At 46.2% G+C, this 21,799-nt stretch overlaps 1 protein-coding gene across 3 annotated transcripts in view; it reads right to left on the bottom strand.

Annotated features, from left to right (window-relative positions):
* Positions 1-165: 165 nt before the first annotated feature.
* Positions 166-21,799, bottom strand: part of LOC110488210 (protein Jumonji) — an 85,204-nt gene continuing 63,570 nt past the window's right edge. The window contains exons 5-19 of one of the 3 annotated variants that reach the window (XR_005041416.1): positions 20,420-20,443; positions 18,905-19,084; positions 16,315-16,508; positions 12,108-13,368; positions 11,068-11,585; positions 8,427-8,519; positions 8,195-8,313; positions 7,585-7,655; positions 7,152-7,266; positions 4,582-4,870; positions 4,035-4,165; positions 3,609-3,792; positions 3,359-3,466; positions 1,680-2,793; positions 166-1,617 (exon numbers count right to left, since the gene is read on the bottom strand). Coding sequence is in view for 1 of the 3 variants with exons in the window: in XM_036971818.1 (XP_036827713.1) it covers positions 2,614-2,793; positions 3,359-3,466; positions 3,609-3,792; positions 4,035-4,165; positions 4,582-4,870; positions 7,152-7,266; positions 7,585-7,655; positions 8,195-8,313; positions 8,427-8,519; positions 11,068-11,585; positions 12,108-13,368; positions 16,315-16,508; positions 18,905-19,084; positions 20,420-20,443 (3,467 nt within the window). In the remaining 2 variants the exon portion in view is untranslated. Of the gene's footprint in view, positions 2,794-3,358; positions 3,467-3,608; positions 3,793-4,034; positions 4,166-4,581; positions 4,871-7,151; positions 7,267-7,584; positions 7,656-8,194; positions 8,314-8,426; positions 8,520-11,067; positions 11,586-12,107; positions 13,369-16,314; positions 16,509-18,904; positions 19,085-20,419; positions 20,444-21,799 lie in introns of all 3 variants that reach the window. The other 2 variants (XR_005041415.1, XM_036971818.1) reach the window with 2 other exon arrangements.

Genomic DNA, 21,799 nt, shown 5'->3' with positions numbered 1-21,799 from the left:
TGAACGCACACGTTTATATCAAGTTATGGACCAATTAGTCAGGCTTGGACCCCTAGACGTGGAGAGTAGACTTATTCGTAGAATGGTTAGTGAGCTGCGTAACATGACGCGTTCAGAACAACAAAGACGGACATACACACAGGTACAAAAGAAAAGACGGTGAAATTGTCTGTACGTTTTTATTAAACCTTTAGTACAAACTGCAAAAGTAAAAAAAAAAAAAAAAAAACTGGCAATATAACCAACATGAAATCTTTCCAAGTGGAAGGAAAGTTGGAGACGCATCGCTAATAAATTAACTTGCCAGACCGACCGTGAGCAATAGTTTATACTGTAGAAAAAGAAAATGCAAAAAAAAAAAAGAAATTCTGAATAAAATACATTGTAAGGCCATAAAAACTTGACAACCACTTTCTGTGGAAAACATCCAACTTGGTTTTCATTAAATAGTCCTAAAACAGTTCAGTCTTCTGTAAAGGACAACAACCAACAAACTTGATAATAGGATCACCTTGTCAGCCACCACTGGCAAGCTCAGTGCAACATGAGCTACTACATTGTTGAATTTTCAGTAATGAAAATTTAAAACATTTTTTTTTTATGAACATATTTTCCCTTTTCTTTAAAAAAGTAAAGCTAAAAAATAAAAAATAAAATAGGGGGCCATTGCTACTCCATATCTTTCTCACTGATGTAAGCAGCACTTAAATGTATACACGTAACCAGAGCAACCCTGTAAGCATCAAACTCACACACATGAAGAAACTGAAACGTAAGGCTTTTTCTTCATCAAGCACTTCCTCCCTTGCTTCCGCTAATACCTTTAGAGGCATCATTCCTTCCTTCACCCCAGAAAAGGCTCAAGTATTTAAAGACATTTACAGGATTATGTACAAAAGTTTGTTTTTGTGTTGCACTGTCTCCTAAAATCAAACATAATACATCTGAAAAAGGGAAAATGCAAAAAGCAAAAAAACAACATGGATTTCCATATTTCACATTTTACACCCTTCGACTAGTGGTTCTACACGCACATCAGAACGCATACACAATAAAAATATAAAATAATAATAAAATAAGTCATGTTTACTCGTACAGCTGAAACAATAGGACTGGAAGAATGGAATGTTAACATGATTGCACATCTAGAAGAGGAGAGCCTAGAACCCTAACCCTGTGGGAGAGGAGAGCCTAGAACCCTAACCTAACCCTGTGGGAGAGGAGAGCCTAGAACCCTAACCTAACCCTGTGGGAGAAGAGAGCCTAGAACCCTAACCCTGTGGGACATGAAAACCTTGAATCTCATCCCTGTGGGAGAGGAGAGCCTAGAACCCTAACCTAACCCTGTGGGAGAAGAGAGCCTAGAACCCTAACCCTGTGGGACATGAAAACCTTGAATCTCATCCCTGTGGGAGAGGAGAGTAGTAGTTAGCCAGCACCTCACCTTTCTTTTGTATTGTTATACAGTAATAATAACCAACAGCACCAAAAATGATGGATCTCCTTGCTGAGTATTAGGCACAGTTTTCACTCGCTAGCGAAGGAGGCCTCCCTTCTACTACGGGCACAGAGACCAACGGCACCCAGGTCTGCATTTCTGACGTACAGCCACGGCACCTAGGTCTGTGTTTCTGACATACGGCACACCAGGCTGTATTTCTGACATACAGCCACGGCACCTAGGTCTGTGTTTCTGACATACGGCACACCAGGCTGTATTTCTGACATACAGCCACGGCACCTAGGTCTGTGTTTCTGACATACGGCACACCAGGCTGTATTTCTGACATACAGCCACGGCACCTAGGTCTGTGTTTCTGACATACGGCACACCAGGCTGTATTTCTGACATACAGCCACGGCACCTAGGTCTGTGTTTCTGACATACGGCACACCAGGCTGTATTTCTGACATACAGCCACGGCACCGCTAGTTCCACAGCCACCAAGGAACAAAACGACAAAATAAACACAGAAGACTAAAATCAAAGCTAAAATCCAAAATAAAAACAAGCAAGCCAAAACATCTGCCTTTCAAGTTTTACCTGGCATGGGTTAGGGAGCAACAGACCCTGAACAACAGAGCTGCTGCAGGTGAAAAAGGAGAATATAAACAATTCATCTTCAAAAACTAAAGACGAGCGCAAACTTTGGGTTCTACTTTCAATAAAAATGAAAAAAGGAGCACCTTCTCCGTTCGTCCCTTTGTTCACAGTTGACAGGTGGCGATGGGTGTGACTGCAGTGTGGGTAGGGAAGACCAATCTGACCCTATCCTCAAAAAGTGTAGAGGGGGGCAGTGCAAGGGGCACAACATTTACCGGTGAACTTTTCAATTAATGCTAAGGACGACATCAACTAACCCCCCCCCCCCCAAAAAAAAAAAAACTGAAAAATAGTTTTTTCTGTGCTAGTGCAAAAAAATACAGTTTGCTTTCAGAAGTTTGCCATACTAATGGGGGGGAGTGGGGGGGGGGGGGTTGTTTGTCATGGTAAGGGGCATAGGTAGGGGAGATTTGGGGCATTAAAAGCTGGAAATATTTTTTATTTCTTTCAAAAGGACAACAGTGATTGGCCAAACTAAGATGGAGGGGCAGTGAGGGGTGTTAACGTCTTTAGGAGACGGCTGCGGGAGACAGGTGGGAGGAGAGGCGGGACAGGGACACTTCCACGGTGGCTCTCTTCCGGGGACCGCGTTTGGGTGGTGGTTTAAAGGGGCTCGCACCATTACATTTCTCAGTCGTCTTCCCCAGGGCCTTGCCGCACACCTGCTTCACCAAGCTGTTGATCTGCTCCTGCAAGGGGGTGAAGCATGGGGGGCACAGCCAGGGAAGGGAGGAATCAGAGAGAAAGCATATGTGTTATATGCATGTTACGCCACTCTACTGTTGAAGGTTCTGAGCATTTCTACTCAGATAAGACCGGGCCATCCCAGCAAACTAAAATCGGTTCTGTGATTGTTCCCAGAACATTTATTAGGTTGCCCAAAAGTTCTAACACAAAACATGCCAAGGATATTTAATTTAAATCATAAAAAAATACATTTATATTTTAATGTTTTTGGGACATAATCATCCTAATGTTAGATAAAACCCTAACTAGCTTAGGGCTCTATTCAATCCGTATCGCGGGAAGGTTCAGCGTTAAAGCCCAATTTTAAACTTTAAAAGGCAATGTTCCCAACGTGGTGGAGACTACGTCCACGGTAAATGTTGCTTGTGACAGCTCAATCAGAAAATGTACTTCACATGTCCATCGCGCAATCTGTAACGCTTCAGCAATAGATTGAATAGCGCAGTTAAATGGGAATGTTAGCTAATGTCCTGGGAATGTTCCCGGTTTTCTGGGAAGGCATCTTACCTCATCATAACGATACATCATCTTGAGGCCTCTGCAGGACTTGTGATTCTCCACGTATCTCAGAGCACACTCCAGACAGAAGACCACGTTCTCATTCTCCTGGACCACCTGGTGTAGACAACACAACACATATTTTCATGGAGTGGTCAACTCCATTCATCCTCACCCAGCACCAGCACTAGTTCAACTAATCATAGCACTAGTCTCCGTATCCCAGCCCTAGCACTATTCTCCATGGCACAGCTCTCACCATGGACAGGTAGCAGAGGTGTTGGCAGGTCTGGCAGCGTCTCTCTGAGGACTCTAGCGCCAGCCACTTCCTGGGTTTCTTGCGTCCGTCGCCGGGCACCAGGTTGTTGTCGTGTGTTCCGTAGCGGGCAGAAGACAGAAGCCCCGCCTCGTACAGTTCCTGCCGTTGTCTCATCTCTATGTTCCTATTGGAGCAGACAGAGCAACACAACTCAGTGATTCCAAACGCCACAACAGAACTCAACTCGGGGATTAAGCACAGTACAGCAAACAGTCAGTCCTATTTCAATGTCTTTTGGCCTTGATGTAGACACTAAGCCCATCCATTAAAGCATGGAGTGCATTTGGGGTCTTTGATCATACTGCCATGGCAGCTGACGCTAACAGCATCCATGTTTTGATGTGACCGGTTTCCATGGCTACTCACCTGAGGTCTTTGAGAAGAGCGGAGATTGTTGTCAGAAGGTGTCCGTTCTCGCGTTTCGATTCGGCCGTGGCGATCTGGTAGAGTAACTTCTCCATGGAGAAGGGTTTGGCTATGTGCCGGCATTTAAGGTCCTACAGATGGAAGGCAGAGAGACACTGGGTTAACAGAATATTCTGTCAATGTTCTACAGACTTTTGTACCAGCCAGATTAAACTACATTACAGATTACACATGACACTACACTAATCAACAGGAACAAAATTGTGCATAGACTGTACAGCGGGGCTCACCAACCCTGTCCTGGAGAGCTACAATACCCTCATGGAGGTTTCAGCTCCACCCCCAATGAACTAACCTGATTAATCTCATCAACCAGCTAATTATTAGAATCAGGTGTGCTAAATTAGGGTTGGAGCGAAAACCTACAGGACAGAGTAGCTCTCCAGATACAGGGGTGAGCAGCACTGTTCTAGAGATACTGTTGTAGACAATGAGCTATATCTCTAAATGGCCACAAGGAGGCAGCAGACAGCAGCTCCAGCCTTACCTTAGAAGCCTCGTATCCCAGGTTCATCCACTGGGGGGTGGCAAAGTGAACGGTTTCCGACACACTGTAGCCACAGCAGACCTTGGACACAAAGGTCCCCGGGAAGCAGACCACAAACTGACCACTCTGCTGGACGGTGCGGTGGACCTTGATACCCTCTTGACAAAGCACCTCCGGAGAGATCATGATGTTCTTCTCCAGCATCTCCAGCCCAGGGGTCCCATTGGCCTGCAGCAGTGTGTGAACCACCTTGTCAAGCTTCACCTTCTCTTCAGCAGGAACAGAATACCTGGCAGGGCGAGAGGGGACCACTCAGGCTCATTCAACTGTGTGTGTGTGTGTGTGTGTGTGTGGGGGGGGGGGGGGGGGGGGGGGGGTATGCAGGACATCAACTGTGCAGTGTAACCCCTCAGCTTTGAACAGTCAGAGGAAGGCCTGTGCTTATGCACTGCCTCAAGAGGTGCGAGAGAGAAGGTTGACAGAGTGAATGACAGCCTGAGTGTCCGCTTTCCTGTGGGGAATCACAGTCTGTACGGATCATGGCCTGTGGTTTCATCTGTAAAATGGAGGATCTTGATTGCATTATAGAACTGGACAACTAGGTCCTCTGGGAATAGTGTAACAGACTTACGCTTGTTCTAGAGCATCCCAAACTAGCACTTCCTGTAACTCTGGCACGTGTAGACAGGCTGTCTGGCCCCTTCCTGTAACTCTAGGACAGTGTTTCCCAAACTAGGGGATGCGAGGGGGCAGCTTTAAACTTACACTTGAAAGTTATAAATCGTAGAAGGCGCCAGGTGCATTTCCAAAATTGGGTAGTTCATCATCAGTTCCTCTTGTGTTAGTCATTGCACACACTACATGACTAAAAGTATATGTGGACACCTGCTCGTCGAATATCTCATTCCAAAATCATGGCCATTAATATGGAGTTGGTCCCCGCCCATGCTTTAACAGCTTCCATTCTGAGATTTGCTTCCATTCAGCCACAAGAGCATTAGTGAGGTCGGGCACTGATGTTGGGCGATTAGGCCTGGCTCGCAGCCGGCGTTCCAATTCATCCCAAAGGTGTCCGATGGGGTTGATGACTGGCTTGCACAGAGCCCTGACAAGTTCTTCCACACTGATCTCAACAAACCATTTCTGAATGGACCTCGCTTGTGCACGGGGCTTTGAAATGCTGAAACAAGGGCCTTCACCCAAACTGTTGCCACAAGTGCATAATTGTCTAGAATGTCATTGTATGCTGTAGCGTTAAGATTTCCCTTCACTGGAACGAAGGGGCCTAGCCCAAACCATGAAAAACAGCTCCATACCATTATTCCTCCTCCACCAAACTTTACAGTTGCCACTATGCATGCGGGGCAGGTAGCGTTCTCCTTGCATCCGCCAATCCAAGATTCCGTCATTGAAAATAAGAATTTGTTCTTAACTGACTTGCCTAGTTAAAATAAGGTTCAATAAATAAAATGACAGTGCCCCTTTGAAAGTCACTGAGCTCTTCAGTAAGACCATTCTACTGCCAATGTTTGTATATGAGACTGCATGGCCGTGTGCTCGATTTTATACACCTGTCAGCAACGGGTGTGGCTGAAATAGCCAAATCCACTAATTTGAAGCGCTGTCCACATACTTTCGTATATATTGTGTACCTTTATCGAGCTGTTTATAACTTAAGAAATGTCCAGATCACCTAACTTTTTTTTTTTTTACTTAGATGTTGTAGCACATAGATACTGTTGTAATTTTTTGGTTACTCAAATATCACAAGAATACACATTAGACATGGCATTAGACAGAATTGGAAGAAAATTTGCTTTAAAACTACATTTTCTTTGCACCCCATGACAAAATGTGTAGAATCGCAGGAAATCTGCTTTAAACCGGAAATTCTCTCCACCACCAAGAGGGGTGTGAACAGTTTGTCTCATGAGCAGTTCTTGTGCACATAGAAATAAACATGGCGTGTGCTGGACGGGGGGTCCCCGAGTGAAAATGTTTGGGAACCCCTGGCCTAATACATGCAGACACACCATGAAAAGATGAGGGGAACATTCATACTTCAAGAGAGCAGGCGGTCAATGATGTTGATTATGACTTGCCGTCATCTCAGGAACCTCCTAGCACATTGCTACTCACCTGTGTCCCCACCAATGAGCAGGTAGAACACATGGGGAGGGAGGGGGTTGGGCTGCTGGATGTCTACAGCCAATGCCCTTTCTCAACCCCTTCATTACCAGTACATTCAAGTTGGGCTAATGCAAAGAGAATAAACATTGCCTTCATAACAGGTCAAATACACAACACACTAATGTCTGTGGCTTTGCTTCCGCCCAGTCATTTCTGGGTGGCTTTAAAGAGAGCCACTTTGGCATAAATACATATTTCCAAAAGACTGCCGTGTGTTCAAGAAGGATGGAATTTGATCAGCTAATTACAAGCCTGATCCGAGATGGGTGCTAATTCCATGTCCCCTTAGAAAAACCACATATCTTTGTAATGTCCTTGTACAGTACACATGTACCTGTGAGGAGGAAGAGAGGCAGAGGTGGTCATGTTGGGATACTTACCAAATGCAGTCAGCACCAGTGTGTAAGTAATCAATGTACGGAAGGCGGTTTTGGTCTCGAGACCAGCATGAGGTAGAAAAGACCATGCCAATGTTCAGCCAGGGAATGGTCACCCCTACGGAGAGACAGAGGAGTCCGTTTTAAAACAGCAGAGACCACAACAGGCCTCACAATGGGAAGATCGCAATACTCCTAGCGTCTTCTCTCCTCAGCTCTTTCTCAAAACCCATTGGAGGAAAAGGTCACAAGGGAGGGACCTCTGGCATTCTTATCCAATGGGTTTAGGGAAGGAGACGAGGAGGATGCAACTGAGATCTTCCCATTGTCTAAAGGAGAGAGAGGTGCCTCAGGGGGGAGGGTTTGTGTGAGAGAGGGGTTGAGGATCAGGGGTGAGGGTTAGAGTGAGGATCAGGGGTTAGGGTAGAAATCTCACCGGGCACGGCTCCAAGATGCCGCAGAATGGATCCAGAATTATTTGGGAGGACAGTGAGGTTCCATCCATGTCTGAAACGGAGAGTGAACAGTCACTGTCAGGTTTAGATGGGGGACACAAACAGTCACTGTCAGGGTCAGATGGAGGACAGTCATTCCACAGTGGCCAGTCAAGAGATATTGTTAAATAAATAACGAGCAGCTTATAAAAGCCTTCATAAACACTACACAAATGTGTTACAAATGTATAACTGTAGGTCATGCTTTATAAAAGGGTTCACAAATGTGGCATAACCGCCAATGTCAAATACGACATAACCCACTCTATGGCATAAGCACCTCTTAAAAATAATTAAATTGAGGCTTCACAAAGCATTTATAAATCTGTCATACTGTATCATATTTGACATAGCGGGTTATGAAACATTGGTGATTGTCAGTTATGCCAAATTTATGAACCATTTATAAAAGCATGAGATATGGTTATAGATTAACACATGTATGTAGTGCTTATGAAGGCATTATGAAGGCTTTATGAAGCCAAACGTAATAATGTGGGACCATATTGGGTATTTCTATGTTTAGTGTGTGATGACATTGGGTCTTCTTACTTAGAAAATGGCTCGGACTTTCCCACAGGGAAGCCACTTCCGTGTGTGTTGGTGTCCACTTTCCCATAATGCACTGCCACATGGCAGTGCCTCTGCTCCACTATCCTCCAGTATTCTTGCTGTCAAGGAAGACAAAAAGGAGAAGTGAGCAGTGATCGATAAAATGTGCACACACACACAAAAAAAAAAAGAAGCTTAATTTACAGTAGTGACTAAGACGTGCCATTCTTACCTCGACCTCGGCAGCACCGGGCTCTTTGTTAAAGCACATGGTCATGGTGTTCCTGGCTATCCTAAAGAAGTTTGTGAGAGATACAGATTTCCCCTGCAACACAAGATTGGCCACATAGTACAACTAGCATCAAACAGAGTCAGGTACCCTGTAAAAGCAAATACCAGCCTATGGACGAGCCTTTAAGAGAAACATATAGCCATACACACACCAGGGCTAAATGATGCAATGAAAAATGAAAGACTGGATGACCCGAGTGTACTGTATGCAAGTCTCTGCAGCGCCATGTCGAACGTTTCTGAGCATGACTAGCTAATATGAACCTTCCCTGGGATGCCTCGTCAGATTGGAGGGGCCATGATGGCGTCGATAAAAACTGCCTGTGCTGTCTCTGGGTTACTGTAATTGTCTTATGGGTCTGCTTGTGTTGGGGAGGGAAACGATTGAAATGGAATCCAGACCAGAACGGCGTTTGAGATGTCATGATCACAGACACACAGCAGGCTAGGGTTAGAAACTATATTACATCACACCTCCTCTAACCTGTACCCCTGCACATTTACTCAGTACCGCGCCACCTGTAAATAGCCTCGTTATTGTTATGTAATTCTACTGTGTTACTCTGTATTTTTTAACTTTATTTTATTTAAAAACAATTTATTGAACTGCATTGTTGGTTAAGGGCTTGTAAGTATGAATTTCACTGTAAGATTTTTCACTGTAAAATTTCACCTGTTGTATTTGACGCATGTGACAAATGCGATATGATTTGAGAAGAGCAGCAGGGGGAGCGTCTGGGTCAGGAAGCTGTCGTGTGTGTGTGTGTGTATCCAGTGGAAGTCGGAAGTTTACATACACCTTAGCCAAATACATTTAAACTCAGTTTCACAATTCCTGACATTTAATCCTAAATTCCCTGTCTTAGGTCAGTTAGGATCACCACTTTATTTTAAGAATGTGAAAAGTCAGAATAATAGTATCACATTCCCAGTGGGTCAGAGGTTTACATACACTCAATTAGTATTTGGTAGCATTGCCTTTAAATTGTTTAACTTGGGTCAAATGTCTCGGGTAGCCTTCCAAAGGTTTCCACAATAAGTTTGGTGAATTTTGGCCCATTCCTCCTGACAGAGCTGGAGTAACTGAGTCAGGTTTGTAGGCCTCCTTGCTCGCACACACTTTTTCAGTTCTGCCTACAAATTAACTATAGGATTAAGGTCAGGGCTTTGTGATGGCAACTCCAATACCTTGTCCTTAAGCCATTTTGCCACAACTTTGGAAGTATGCTTGGGGTCATTGTCCATTTGGAAGACACATTTGCAACCAAGCTTTAACTTCCTGACTGATGTCTTGAGATGTTGCTTCAATATATCCACATAATTTCCCTGCCTCATGATGCCATCTATTTTGTGAAGTGCACCAGTCCCTCCTGCAGCACAGCACCCCCACAACATGATGCTGCCACCTCCGTGCTTCACGGTTGGGATGGTGTTCTTCGGCTTGCAAGCCTCCCCCTTTTCCTCCAAACATAACGATGGTCATTATGGCCAAACAGTTCTATTTTTGTTTCATCGGACCAGAGGACATTTCTCCAAAAAGTACGATATTTGTCCCCATGTGCAGTTGCAAACTGTGGTCTGGCTTTTTTATGGCGTTTTTTGAGCACTGGCTTCTTCCTTGCTGAGCAGCCTTTCAGGTTATGTCGATATAGGACTCGTTTTACTGTGGATATAGATACTTTTGTACCCTTTTCCTCCAGCATCTTCACAAGGTCCTTTGCTGTTGTTCTGGGATTGATTTGCACTTTTCGCACCACAGTACGTTCATCTCTAGGAGCTAGAACGCGTCTCCTTCCTGAGCGGTATGACGGCTGCGTGGTCCAATGGTGTTTATACTTGCGTACTATTGTTTGTACAGATGAACGTGGAACCTTCAGGCATTTGGAAAACGCTCCAAGGATGAACCAGACTTGTGGAGGTCTACCATTTTTTTTCTCTGAGGTCTTGGCTGAATTCTTTTGATTTTCCCATCATGTCAAGCAAAGAGGCACTGAATTTGAAGGTAGGCCTCGAAATACATCCACAGGTACACCTCAAATTGACACAAATGATGTCAATTAGCCTATCAGAAGCTTCTAAAGCCATGACATAATTTTATGGAATTTTCCAAGCTGTTTAAAGGCACAGTCAACTTAGTGTATGTAAACTTCTGACCCATTGGAATTGTGATACAGTGAATTATAAGTGAAATAATTTGTCTGGAAACAATTGTTGGAAAAATGACTTGTGTCATGCAAAGTAGATGTTTGTTAACCAAAAATGTGTGGAGTGGTGAAAAACAATTTTTAATGACTCCAACCTAAGTGTATGTAAACTTCCGACTTCAACTGTATGTGTGTGTAGGCCGAAGTGTGGGCAGGGTTGACACAGAGAGAGGCAGGGCAGGGAGATGTGGAGTAGAGAAGCAGAGGCCTGCTGTCTGTGGCTCCATTTCAACCAGCTCAGCACTGACCTACATTCCATCAGCTAGAACAACAGAATAAAGCTAGCAGGACTGGAACTAGATAACGTGGGAGGCGTGAGAGGAATGAACAAAAAAGCAGTTTTAAAAAGGATGTGCATTGTTGTTTCCTGTGCCTCACCTTGTAAATACACTTGTGCTGGTCACTGAGAACACCTTTCTCCATATCCGCCTCCTCTTCCTCCTGCTGTGTCTTGTCCCCATTATTCTTTTCCTGAGCGAACAGCCTCCGGCGTCCCACCTTCAGCTGCTGACTGTCCAGCTCCTTCAGCCGGCTGCACAGCTGACCGTTGCTGCGCTGCACCAGACTGCCGGCCAGCCCGTTCTTAGGCTCGTAGCGCGGCAGGGCCAGGTTCCTCTCTGTGTGGCCCTCCAGGGGCCCCCTGAGGCGTTCCAAGCCCTCCTTCTCCTGCAGCACCTCCCTCTCCAGGCGTTGGTGCTCCTCGGGGGACAGAGAGTCATACGACAGCAGGTACTGGAGGTAGGACTCCTGCAGCTTGGCCAGACGGTCCTGGGCTGACTTGGGGATCCGCAGCAGATCAGCCAGTTTACTCCACTTCTTCAGGTCCATCACCTGCTGCATGCCGCCCATGTCATTAATCAGCTGGAAGAACCGAGCCAGGTCAACCTCACAGCCACCTGGAGGAAGAGAGGGAGATGGGGTCAGATACAGGGTTAAGCCTAACCCAAACCCCACAGCCGCCTGGGGAGAGAGGAATGGGTGAGGGTCAATGGCCATGAGTTTAACACTTCTTCGATAAGTCATAGCACAACATCGGCCGCATGCTTATACAGACTCAAACATTTATTTCAGTCAGATAAACAGCCTCTTTCAGTGTAAAAACACATAAAGCTCCTGAGTGAGAAATCTAAGGTGTCAAGCAACATGCTAGGTTGTGGTTTTACTGCCTCACAGACATACATCTGAGTTTTGTTATTGACATCTGCAGTAAAAATACCAGATACCATTGGTGGAATGCAACAAACATTTTATTGTATTGTCAATACCTTCGAGACCCAATGTTTGCTAAAGCGGTTTGTTTTGAGACATTCGTCCAGCCTATATGTGTGTTTGACTGTCAGACCAACCAACGACCAGGGGGATCGGGTTAAGTGTGTGTGTGGCTGGTAAAGTAGGGACAGTCTAAGAGTTAGACTCACCGATGAGCGGGGGGTCTTCCATGGTGATGCCCTGAGATTTGAGATGCTTCTTGATGCAGGCTAGCCTCTGTACGTTGGGGCCCCAGCGACGGCCCAGCTTGTGGATGCGCTGCACCTGGGTCACAAAGCGCATCTCATCGTTCAGTTTGCACTCTGGGCGCCAATCAGCCGGGGGAACCACCCGACACAGTCCGCAGGGCTCCGCCCCCTCCCGCACAGAGTCCAGGTACACCAGGGGGTCCTGGAACTCCCGCTGGGTGGGACAGAACACTGGCGCCTCACCCAACGCCGCCCAGCTCACCCTGCTCCTCTCCGCCCTCTCCCTCTCTCTCTCCCTCTCCTTCTCCCTTTCCCACTCCCTGTCAGGCCGGGGCTCTGCTGGTTTGTGAGGGATATGTCCAGGGTTGTGTCCAGAAGTGTGGCAAGGGGATTCTGAGGTAGTTGAGCGGTTGTGGTTAGGGTTAGAGGCAACCTGCCCCCGCTGCTGTGCTTGTCTGATGAACATCAGCTTGCCGGCTGACGCCCGCTTGGGCCGCTGACGCTCTGGCTCTGGATTGGCTGGTGGTGTGGCGGGAGGAGTCGGGGGAGGGGGTGGGGCTAGCAGGGTCGGGGGAGGGGTGGTTTCCATGACAATGTGTCCGTTGGGGACCAAGGTCTTGTCCTGACATGCTTTCTTACTGCGTGTTTCCAGAGGGCTGGTCTGGTGCTGTTTTGTCTTCTTAGGGTTGGGGTTATTCTCCAGGATGACCAGCTGACCCTGGGAGTCAGCCACCGCCCCGATGGCTGCTACCGCCACCTCCAGCCTCCGCTTGGAGTTCCTCAGCCCCTCACGCCCCTGCCTGCCCACCTCCTGCTTGGCACAGAGGCGACCGTTGAGGCGCACACCGCCCCCGTTAGCCACCTTGTACACCCCATTGGATAATAGCACCTGTTTGCGTGTTTTTGCTTTGCTATTCTGGGCTTTTCCTGAGTTGGAGAGGGGGAGTCGCTGGTGGCGGTGGTGATTGTTGCTATGGGCTCTATGGGTAGCAGCAGTGCTGTGTTTGCGGTGGTGATTGTTGCTATGGGCTCTATGGGTAGCAGCAGTGCTGTGTTTGTGGTGGTTCAGTTTGGTTTTCTTGACCAGTTCTCGTTTTGCTTTGGTGTGTGTGACTTGGCCCGTCACAGTTTTGGACGGCAGTCTGAAGTCTTTCGTTTTTTGGGCACCGGCCGTGTGCACACCTGGCTGGGAGAGCCGTGTGACGCCGTTCACTTTAAAGACCTGAGAGCAAGAGAGAGAACGAGAGAGAGAGATCAGAAACATTTGTTCATAAACATTCTGTGTTATAACACACACGCTCTCTCTCCCTCCGGAGCTGTGGCTTCACATTGAAGAAGTACAAACTAGTAAGCAAACATTTTAAACTGCAGCTATTCAATGAAGCCTATACATGGGTTGTTGTACTTTTAAATCTGCTATTGTAGACAAACACTCCTCACAGGGCAAGAAAACTAAACAATGTTAGCTTCAACACCTGAAAAAAAACATCCCGGCCCAAATAGGAGTGAGGCTTTAATTTTAGAGCCAACTGCTGTATGTAGAGAACACTACATAAAAAAAGGTTACGACTTGAAACTCTATCCCAGCACATGAAGACAGTTTTATTTGGTATAGTTTCCTTAAGCTCTTTAATTCGCCTTTAATGCCTCAAATAAAAGTTTTTTACCCTGCAGATCTGAGAACCCCTGCTGAACATGTGAGCTCTGAAATGTAGCTAGCTTAAGTTACATCGGGGGCCTCACTGGCTAAACGCAGCTGGGGGAATAAAGCCATCCAAACCCACCAGCGGAAGAAGCAGAGTTGTCTCCCTCTCTCTGTTCCCTCTGCTGCCCCCTGAACACCTCTGCATTAGGAGTACAATACAGCTGCAGCCCTGCTTCTATCAGGTGCAGCCAACACAAAGAGAGGCTATTAAAAGATAAGGGGAGTGAAATGTGACCCCCTTCATAAATCCTGCTCCCCTCAATAGTGGAAAAATACACACACAGACAGAGAGCACGAGAGAGAGAGAGAGAGAGCGAACCCCGTCGCCCCGGCAGGCCAGAGTGATGGATGGCGGAGTGGCTAAACGCAGTGTGACGTCTGCCAGGGTCTCAAAGCAGCACGATGCCAAAGATTCAACAAATACATCAGATTCTCAACTCTAGAGGGATAGAGCTATAACCAAAGACAACATCAGATTCAGAGACTTCTGTCTGCAGAATTTAAACACCTTGCTTAAGGGTCAAACTCATCCATATTGCCTTCACGACCAAAAGAATAGAACAGAAAGCCAGTGGGCCAGCTGTGACCAAAACAGATATGCTGACAAAGGCACAGCGGAGCTGGGTGGTGGTTGTCTACTTTAGTTTCACCACTAGAGGGCTCACTGGCTCTACTCTGCTGCACAACTCTCTCAAGGGTTGGTGTGCATGTGAGCAGCGGCCTTTGCTCTGTAATAGTCTGGTCTGAGACAGAGAGGAGCGAGAGAGAGGAGACGGGCTACATCCCAGCCCTGTGGAGAAGGTGAAAGCCCCTGTAGAAGGCACTGAAAGACTGGCGAGAAAAAAAATCAAGAAAAATCATTACAGGAAACAGACAGAGTAAGCGAGGGAGAGGGAGAAAGAGTGAGGGAACAAGAGAGAACAGAACCACAGCCAACTCTCTGAAGTGGATTTTGGTCCCATGTGAGTGGAAAGAGAGGAGGGGGGAGGCGGGGGATGGCTCAGGATGACATCATGTGTTGCTATAGTCCATCTGCAGGATGGCGGGAAGATTAAATACGGAACATCTGCAGCTCAGCGGCCCATAGGAAGAGGACGGATCTACAGCAAATCAGCTGCTCATAGGAACAGACTGGATCCACTGCAGCTCAGCAGCCCATAGGAACAGACTGGATCCACTGCAGCTCAGCAGCCCATAGGAAGAGATCTAGAGCTCAGCAACCAATTTGAAAAGACCGGATCAGGAAGCGTAACCGTGACTCTTCCAGCGCATAGAGAAACGGACACACATAATAAAATTAAAAAAACACAAACAATGTAGCACTCAAAAGTACATAAAAACAAGCACATCAATGTGATAGCTGAAAAGATGGTATTCAAGGTCTGTCTACATGAATAGTCTTCAGCATAATGACTTTTAAAATGGAGACAAAGGTCAACAGGAGACAGGAGCAGCAGCTCAATTTTCCTGACCAAACATCCCTAAGTTCAGATTTCACAGAATATCATTAGTCTGGCTTGCGCTAACTAAATGCTGTATAAACAGGGCCAATGGGTTCTTGTATGATAATCATTTTGAACTATGGCTGATTCCCTTCCACAGACTAGGGATCATGATCGCGGTGCTATCGGCCAGGGGATTGGATATCGCCCTGATGCTGCACTCTCACAGTTAATATCAGAAGACTAAAAATGTGAATGCCTCAAAATTATTGGAGCTCTGTTGCCAAGGACGGTGAATCTGCCAGTACAACACATGAGCACACACACAGGGAGACAGACAGAGAGAGCGAGAGACAGAAAGCAGAGAGAGGGCAGAGGGCTAGAACAAAGGCCAATCACTTCAGCGTAGTTTGTCTTGGCTCTCCCCTGCTCATTGAGATTCATTGTTCCTTAATTAGTCAGTTGGCGGCACTTAAAACCGCCAGGCCCGGCATCGACATGAGACAGCGTGGCCCGGCTCCGGTGTACCGGCTGTCTGGGGGAGCCGAGCTGCCGGTCATGATGCTGCTCTCTCTGACGAGAGGCAAAGCCCCCAGTGCTCCCCTCTGATTAGCTCATGTAACTGTCAGAACCACAATGTGCATTTTAAACTGGGCCAAAGGTACTCTCCCTCCTCCCGTCATCCTCTCCTCCTTAGCAGAGCTCCTTCTTGGACAGGAAGGCAGATTTGACAGCCCAGCTCCAGTAGTAAATATAGTAACAGACTGCATCTGTGTAATGATTGTGTTTCAAAGGCAGGAGAGGAAAGGAGCTCAGGGATTTCACACTGAGCATGCTGCTGTTACGTTACTATATTAATAATATGTTCATCGTCGTCACACATTACTGCTCGTCTAATGATAATGTCTGCTCTCGCCTGGTGGTTACTGAAGCATGCTGGTCAGCCATCTTTATGACCGTTATAGAGAGTTACATATTAGCCGAATTAACCAAGCATACTGTTCAGGTATAGATACAGTACCTGCTTGCGGGGCTCCTCTGCAGCCCTCCTGTGAGGCAGTCCATTGGTAGTGTGGCCCCTGGCTGTGGCCTCTGGCTGGCTGAGGGCCTGCTCCCTCCGGGCCTCGGCCCTCTCACTGCGCTCCCTCACCTGCACCCACTCCTTCCCTCTGGGCTTGTGGCTGTCCCGGGGCGACTTGCTGTGGCCATTCAACACTGAACAGGAGAGAAAAGATGATCTTAGATCAGTTTAGAAGGTTGAACACTGGACCAAAAGTAGAGAAAAGATGATCTCAGATCTGTGTAGAAGGATGCTGCGGTGTTACAGTCTGAACTTAAAATGGATGAAACATATTTTTTTCTGACCCATCTACACACAATACCCCATAATGAAAAAGTGAAAACGTGTTTTTAATGGCCAGACCCAGCCAATCAGAATGAGTTTTTACCCCCAAAAAGGGCTTTATTACAGACATAAATACACCCCCCATTGTGTTGTGACAAAACTGCACATTTTAGGGTGGCCTTTTCCTGTCCCCAGCACAAGGTGCATCTGTGTAATGATCCGCTGGTTTAATCAGCTTCTTGATATATCACACCTGTCAGGTGGATGGATTATCTTGACAAGTTATAAAACGCTCACTAACAGGGATGTTAACATTTGTGCACAGCATTTGAGAAAAATAAGCTTTTTGTGCCTATGAAACATTAAATCGGATCTTTAATTTCAGCTCATGAAACACGAGACCAACATTTTACATGTTGCATTTATATTTTTGTTCGGTATACAAGTACACCCCCTGGACAGAATGTTAGTCTATCGCAGGGCCTTATCTCCAATCAATCTCCTTAATGCAGAGTGTCAAGCAGAAACGCATCAGGACCCATTTTTACAGTCTTTGGTATGACTCGGCCAAGGATCGAACGCCCAATCTTCCAATCTCGGACCGGACAGTCTAAATAACAAGGCCACTGAGTTTGTAGAGAGATGAGGTAGTTATTGCACACAGAGTGAGTCGATGCAACTTAAGTCACTTGTTAATAAGCACATTTCTACTCCTGAACTTATTTAGGCTTGCCATAACAAAGGGGTTGAATACTTATTGACTGAAAACGTTTCCGCTTTTCATTTGTAAAAAAAAAATGAAAAACATAATTCCACTTTGACATTATGGTGTACTGTGCATAGTCCAGTGACACCCCCAAAACATCTCATTTTAATCCATTTTAAGTTCAGGCTGGAACACAAAAGTCAAGGGGTGTGAGTTTTTTTCTGAAAGCACTGTATATTAAAACCTCAACAAGAATTTATAACGTCAATGAAATATTTTCTCCAGTCTTGTACAGTCACTTGTGGGGAACATTATGTTGGTCAAGCACCAGACTACAGCCCTGCTAACCTCAGACTAGTGCAGAAACACTGATATTAACTGTCTGAACCATTCAATTAACACATATTCAATAGTTCTCGCTTCATATTTTATGAGGTTCACCCCCACTCCATCTGCCAAAGTCCCTTTTTAAAAAGCTACCAGAAAACGCAACTCAATAAAAGGTGTTTAATCTAGAAATGTAAACATGGCTGGGGTTATTGAGGTGCAGGGTAATGAAAGCAGAGCTCTGTGGTTTCTCGCTCGCTCTTTCTCTGTGCCTTGCAGCTCATATAAACTACTGGAGTCCTGCCCATGCTGCATTTTAAAGTGTCACATCTGACACACGGCCTTATAGTGTACTGTACTGGCCAGGTCTGACAGTGTACTGGGAGACAGGCTTCTACGGTACTTACGGCCCAGGCCTAACACTGTACTGAGAGCGAGTGTGCTGCCATAGGACAGGCTAATTTGGTAAACGCTACTATGTCCAAGTGCTCACTTTCTAAACCCCTGTCTGCAAGTCTAGAGGAAGAACTGAAACACTGGCCTTGTTTCCATGGGGATTGCCTGGCCTGGAGGATATGTTGTCACAGGGAGGACTACAGCGTCTGGGACACAGCGAGCAACACCAAGCATATGCCACTGATAACATGTAGATGGTTCTTGTGTGGCTTTGCCTGCTTGTAGCTTTCACCACCACTGGCACAGTTCTGTTTTAACGTGACGCGTTTCCTTAAGACAAGCGCCCCTCAGAGTCACACACACACTTTCCCTCGAGAGATTTTCCAACTTTCCTGTTAAGCTGTCCATCTCTCCACGTCTGGGCAGCGTACAGTGTGTGCATGTAAGAGGCGGGGCTGTGGGGTGTGCGCTCCTTGTTTTCCGTCCCTGTTCCCCTCCTCCCTGGCTAGCTGTGAGCTGAATGCATAAACACCTTGTTACCTCTGTTCCCTCCTAGTGTTAATTGGAGTGGAAAGATGGAATGCTCCCTCAGAGAGGGAGAGAGAGTGTGGAGACTAACTCAGACATGCTCGGCTGCAGACAGCTCTACACATGTGGGTCTCTTGTACGTATTAGGTCCATTCCACCCGTTCCACTTCGGCCCTCAACCGTGATTGGTGAGTGTTAAATATCTGTGTTGTGATTGGTCAGGGCAGTTCGGGGTTAGGTTGGTGAAAAGGAGAGAGATGACAGTTTCTTACTGTTGGGTAGATAAGAGGTAAGGGGACGTTGTCGTACCGTGGCCGTTGATGGCATGTTTTCCTGGGGGTTTGCCCTTCCTGGGCGTGGACTGACAGGAAGTAGATGCCACGCTGATGTCTGGCTTCACATCCTCGTATTCCTCTTCATCGTCATCCAGCTCATCTTCATCCTGAGAGCTCCCAAAGTACGCCATGTTACTGGGCAACGCTGACAAACCTGGGGGGGGGGGGGGGGAAGAGAGAGAGAGAGAAGAGACAGAGCAGGTTAAAACCAATGAGAACCTACCGAGCAGTTGTGTGGAGAGGAGAGAGAGAGAGCTACTGCAGTCGTCTGAGAGTGCACCATGCAATACTGTAAAATCACAGCATCCCAGAAAATGTCATAAAAGCAGAACTGGTGATTTAAAATCTCATGGTGTCTAAAACTAACTAACTCCGATGCTTCCCACAGTTGTGTCAAATTGGCTTGATGTCCTTTGGGTGGTGGACCATTCTTGATACACACAGGAGACTGTTGAGTGAAAATCTCAGCAGCATTGCAGTTCTTGACACAAAACGGTGCGCCTGGCACCTACTACCATACCCTGTTCAAAGGCACTTCAATCTTTTGTCTGCCCATTCACCCTCTGAATGGCACACATCCACAACCCATGTCTCAAATCTTAACCATCCTTCTTTAACCGGTCTCCTCCCCTTCATCTTTAACCGGTCTCCTCCCCTTCATCTTAAACCTGACTCCTCCCCTTCATCTGTAACCTGACTCCTCCCCTTCATCATTAACCTGACTCCTCCCCTTCATCATTAACCTGACTCCTCCCCTTCATCTACACTGATTGAAGTGGATTTAACAAGTGACATCAATAAGGAATCATAGCTTTGACCTGTTCAGTCTATGTCATGGAGAGATCTTAATGCTTTGTAAACTCAATGTATATATATATATATATATATATATATATCTCTATTATGTGTGGGACTAGTTTGTAACAGAATACCTCAATTAAAATCACTTGGAGCTGATTTGCTGGTGTTTTACAGTCTTTCACGTCTAACAAAAAACGTTGCTCAGAAAACATCTAAATAAAAATCACCCATGGGCTGAATTTAGCCCACGGGCCACCAGTTTGGGAACCCTGCCCTAAAGTAAATCGAGCAAGCTGTTCCATGGCCAGCTGACGGAGGTCACCATCCATTGTGTTAGGATGGAACCACTGGGTAGGACGAGAGTCTGGTCTCTTGTGGCCATTAGAGACAGCAGAGGGAAAAGAAAGCGATGGTTTGTCTGCATCACCTCATTCTCCATTGTTATCATGACTAGTTTAATGACATTGTGGTTTATCGGTTTAAAGCGTCGTAATGGTCACAAATGAGCCTCGAGTAGGCCTAATGTTGTGAATCATTACATTGTATTACATTCCATTTTCATCTCATGTATCACAGGTCTATGTTGTAGTGTATTCATGTAAAAATGGGAAATACATCATTGTGTTTTATTAACATTTACTGTCTAGATCATGAGGACTTTAAAAAGAAATGCATAAACGTAACCAACCTTCATTTGGCCAGGAGGAGTAACCTGAAATGAGATATGGTGAAGCTAGAATTAGTCAGACATCAAACCAAAAAGTCATTATCAAATTAAAATGTATACCAAATCTATACAATCAATATCATTATATAACCTGGTTGTAGTGTAGTGCAGCAAAGTGAGCTTTAAGCTAAGCATCATTAACCAGCGACTCGTTTTTGAATTAAGCATCCTGCTGTATGGCAGACAACAGGGGAGCCAATGGGGTTAGGGTTACTTTGAATGCAGTAATGAATGACAGTGATATCGGAACCTTCTGAATCACATGCACATCACATCAGAATACAGTTCGTAAGCCTACACAACAGTCAGTACCCACAATGCAGCTTCGTCACGACAGGACTAAAACGGCAGCGTGGCCAAACGTGATACTTTAATGATACTTTGAATAGCTCCCTATGTAGACAGAGCCGAGACGCCAGTCCATTGTTATTAGGGTTAGGGGTCATTCAATAAGGTTTAGGAGTAGAGCCCAATGTGTAACGTGAGAAGAAGCCACGTCTGGACTAGGTTTGAGGTGCAGGAATCAGTCTAGCTAAGACCTGTAGAGGACTGGGCTAGCTGGGTTCTGTATACGCACTTTGTGACATCTGCTGATGTAAAAAGGGTTTTATAAATATATTTGATTGATTGACTGTATGGGAGTGTGGTACATAGCACATCTGTACCAGTTCTCCAGCACTTAAAAAAAAAAGAAGTCCTTTCTCACAGTGACAGAGGTCAGGGTGACTTAGAGTCAACAAACTCCCAATCAGCTCCAAATGACCTGCTTCATTAACAACATGGCTGCAATTACTGCCTTCACTGGGGTCACAGGGTCAATAGCTAGCAGACCGATGGGGCACAGGGTGAGGTCTCTTGTCCGATGGGTGGACGAGGGATCTTTTTCTGGGGAAGTGAGAGAGAAATAGGGGAGGATGAGACTGGACAATGTTATCCTATAACCTTTCCCGAGGGCCCAAAATAAGCCTGTTGCTCCCACTTTTTATTCAGTAGCCCCCAGAGAGTCCAATGGAGGAAGCCTGTTGGGCTGGCTCCTCTGGTCACTGGCGTCTGGTCTACAGCTAGGTTATATCTTCAGTGGCTGGTTCTCAGACAGAGGGGAGAAGGGTGGTGCTGGGTTTAACAGCCTCTCTGGCGCAGAGACTCCGTCTGTCAGCTCCCAGAGACAGAGAAATATAACCCAGGCCTCCCTCCTCCCTCTTCCAGGCCTGTTCCCCTCCCTCCTCCCTATCCTCAATTATGGGCCTTTTCATGTGCCTCAGAACCACAGGCAAATTATAATGAAGGCTGAAACAGTCTATTATGATTGGAATTTTAACTAGACAGGCGTAATTACAACCA

The sequence above is a fragment of the Oncorhynchus mykiss genome, chromosome 32, assembly GCF_013265735.2.
Source record: "Oncorhynchus mykiss isolate Arlee chromosome 32, USDA_OmykA_1.1, whole genome shotgun sequence".
Classification (NCBI taxonomy): Eukaryota; Metazoa; Chordata; class Actinopteri; order Salmoniformes; family Salmonidae; genus Oncorhynchus; species Oncorhynchus mykiss.
This window is presented reverse-complemented; position numbering and strand designations above follow the sequence as displayed.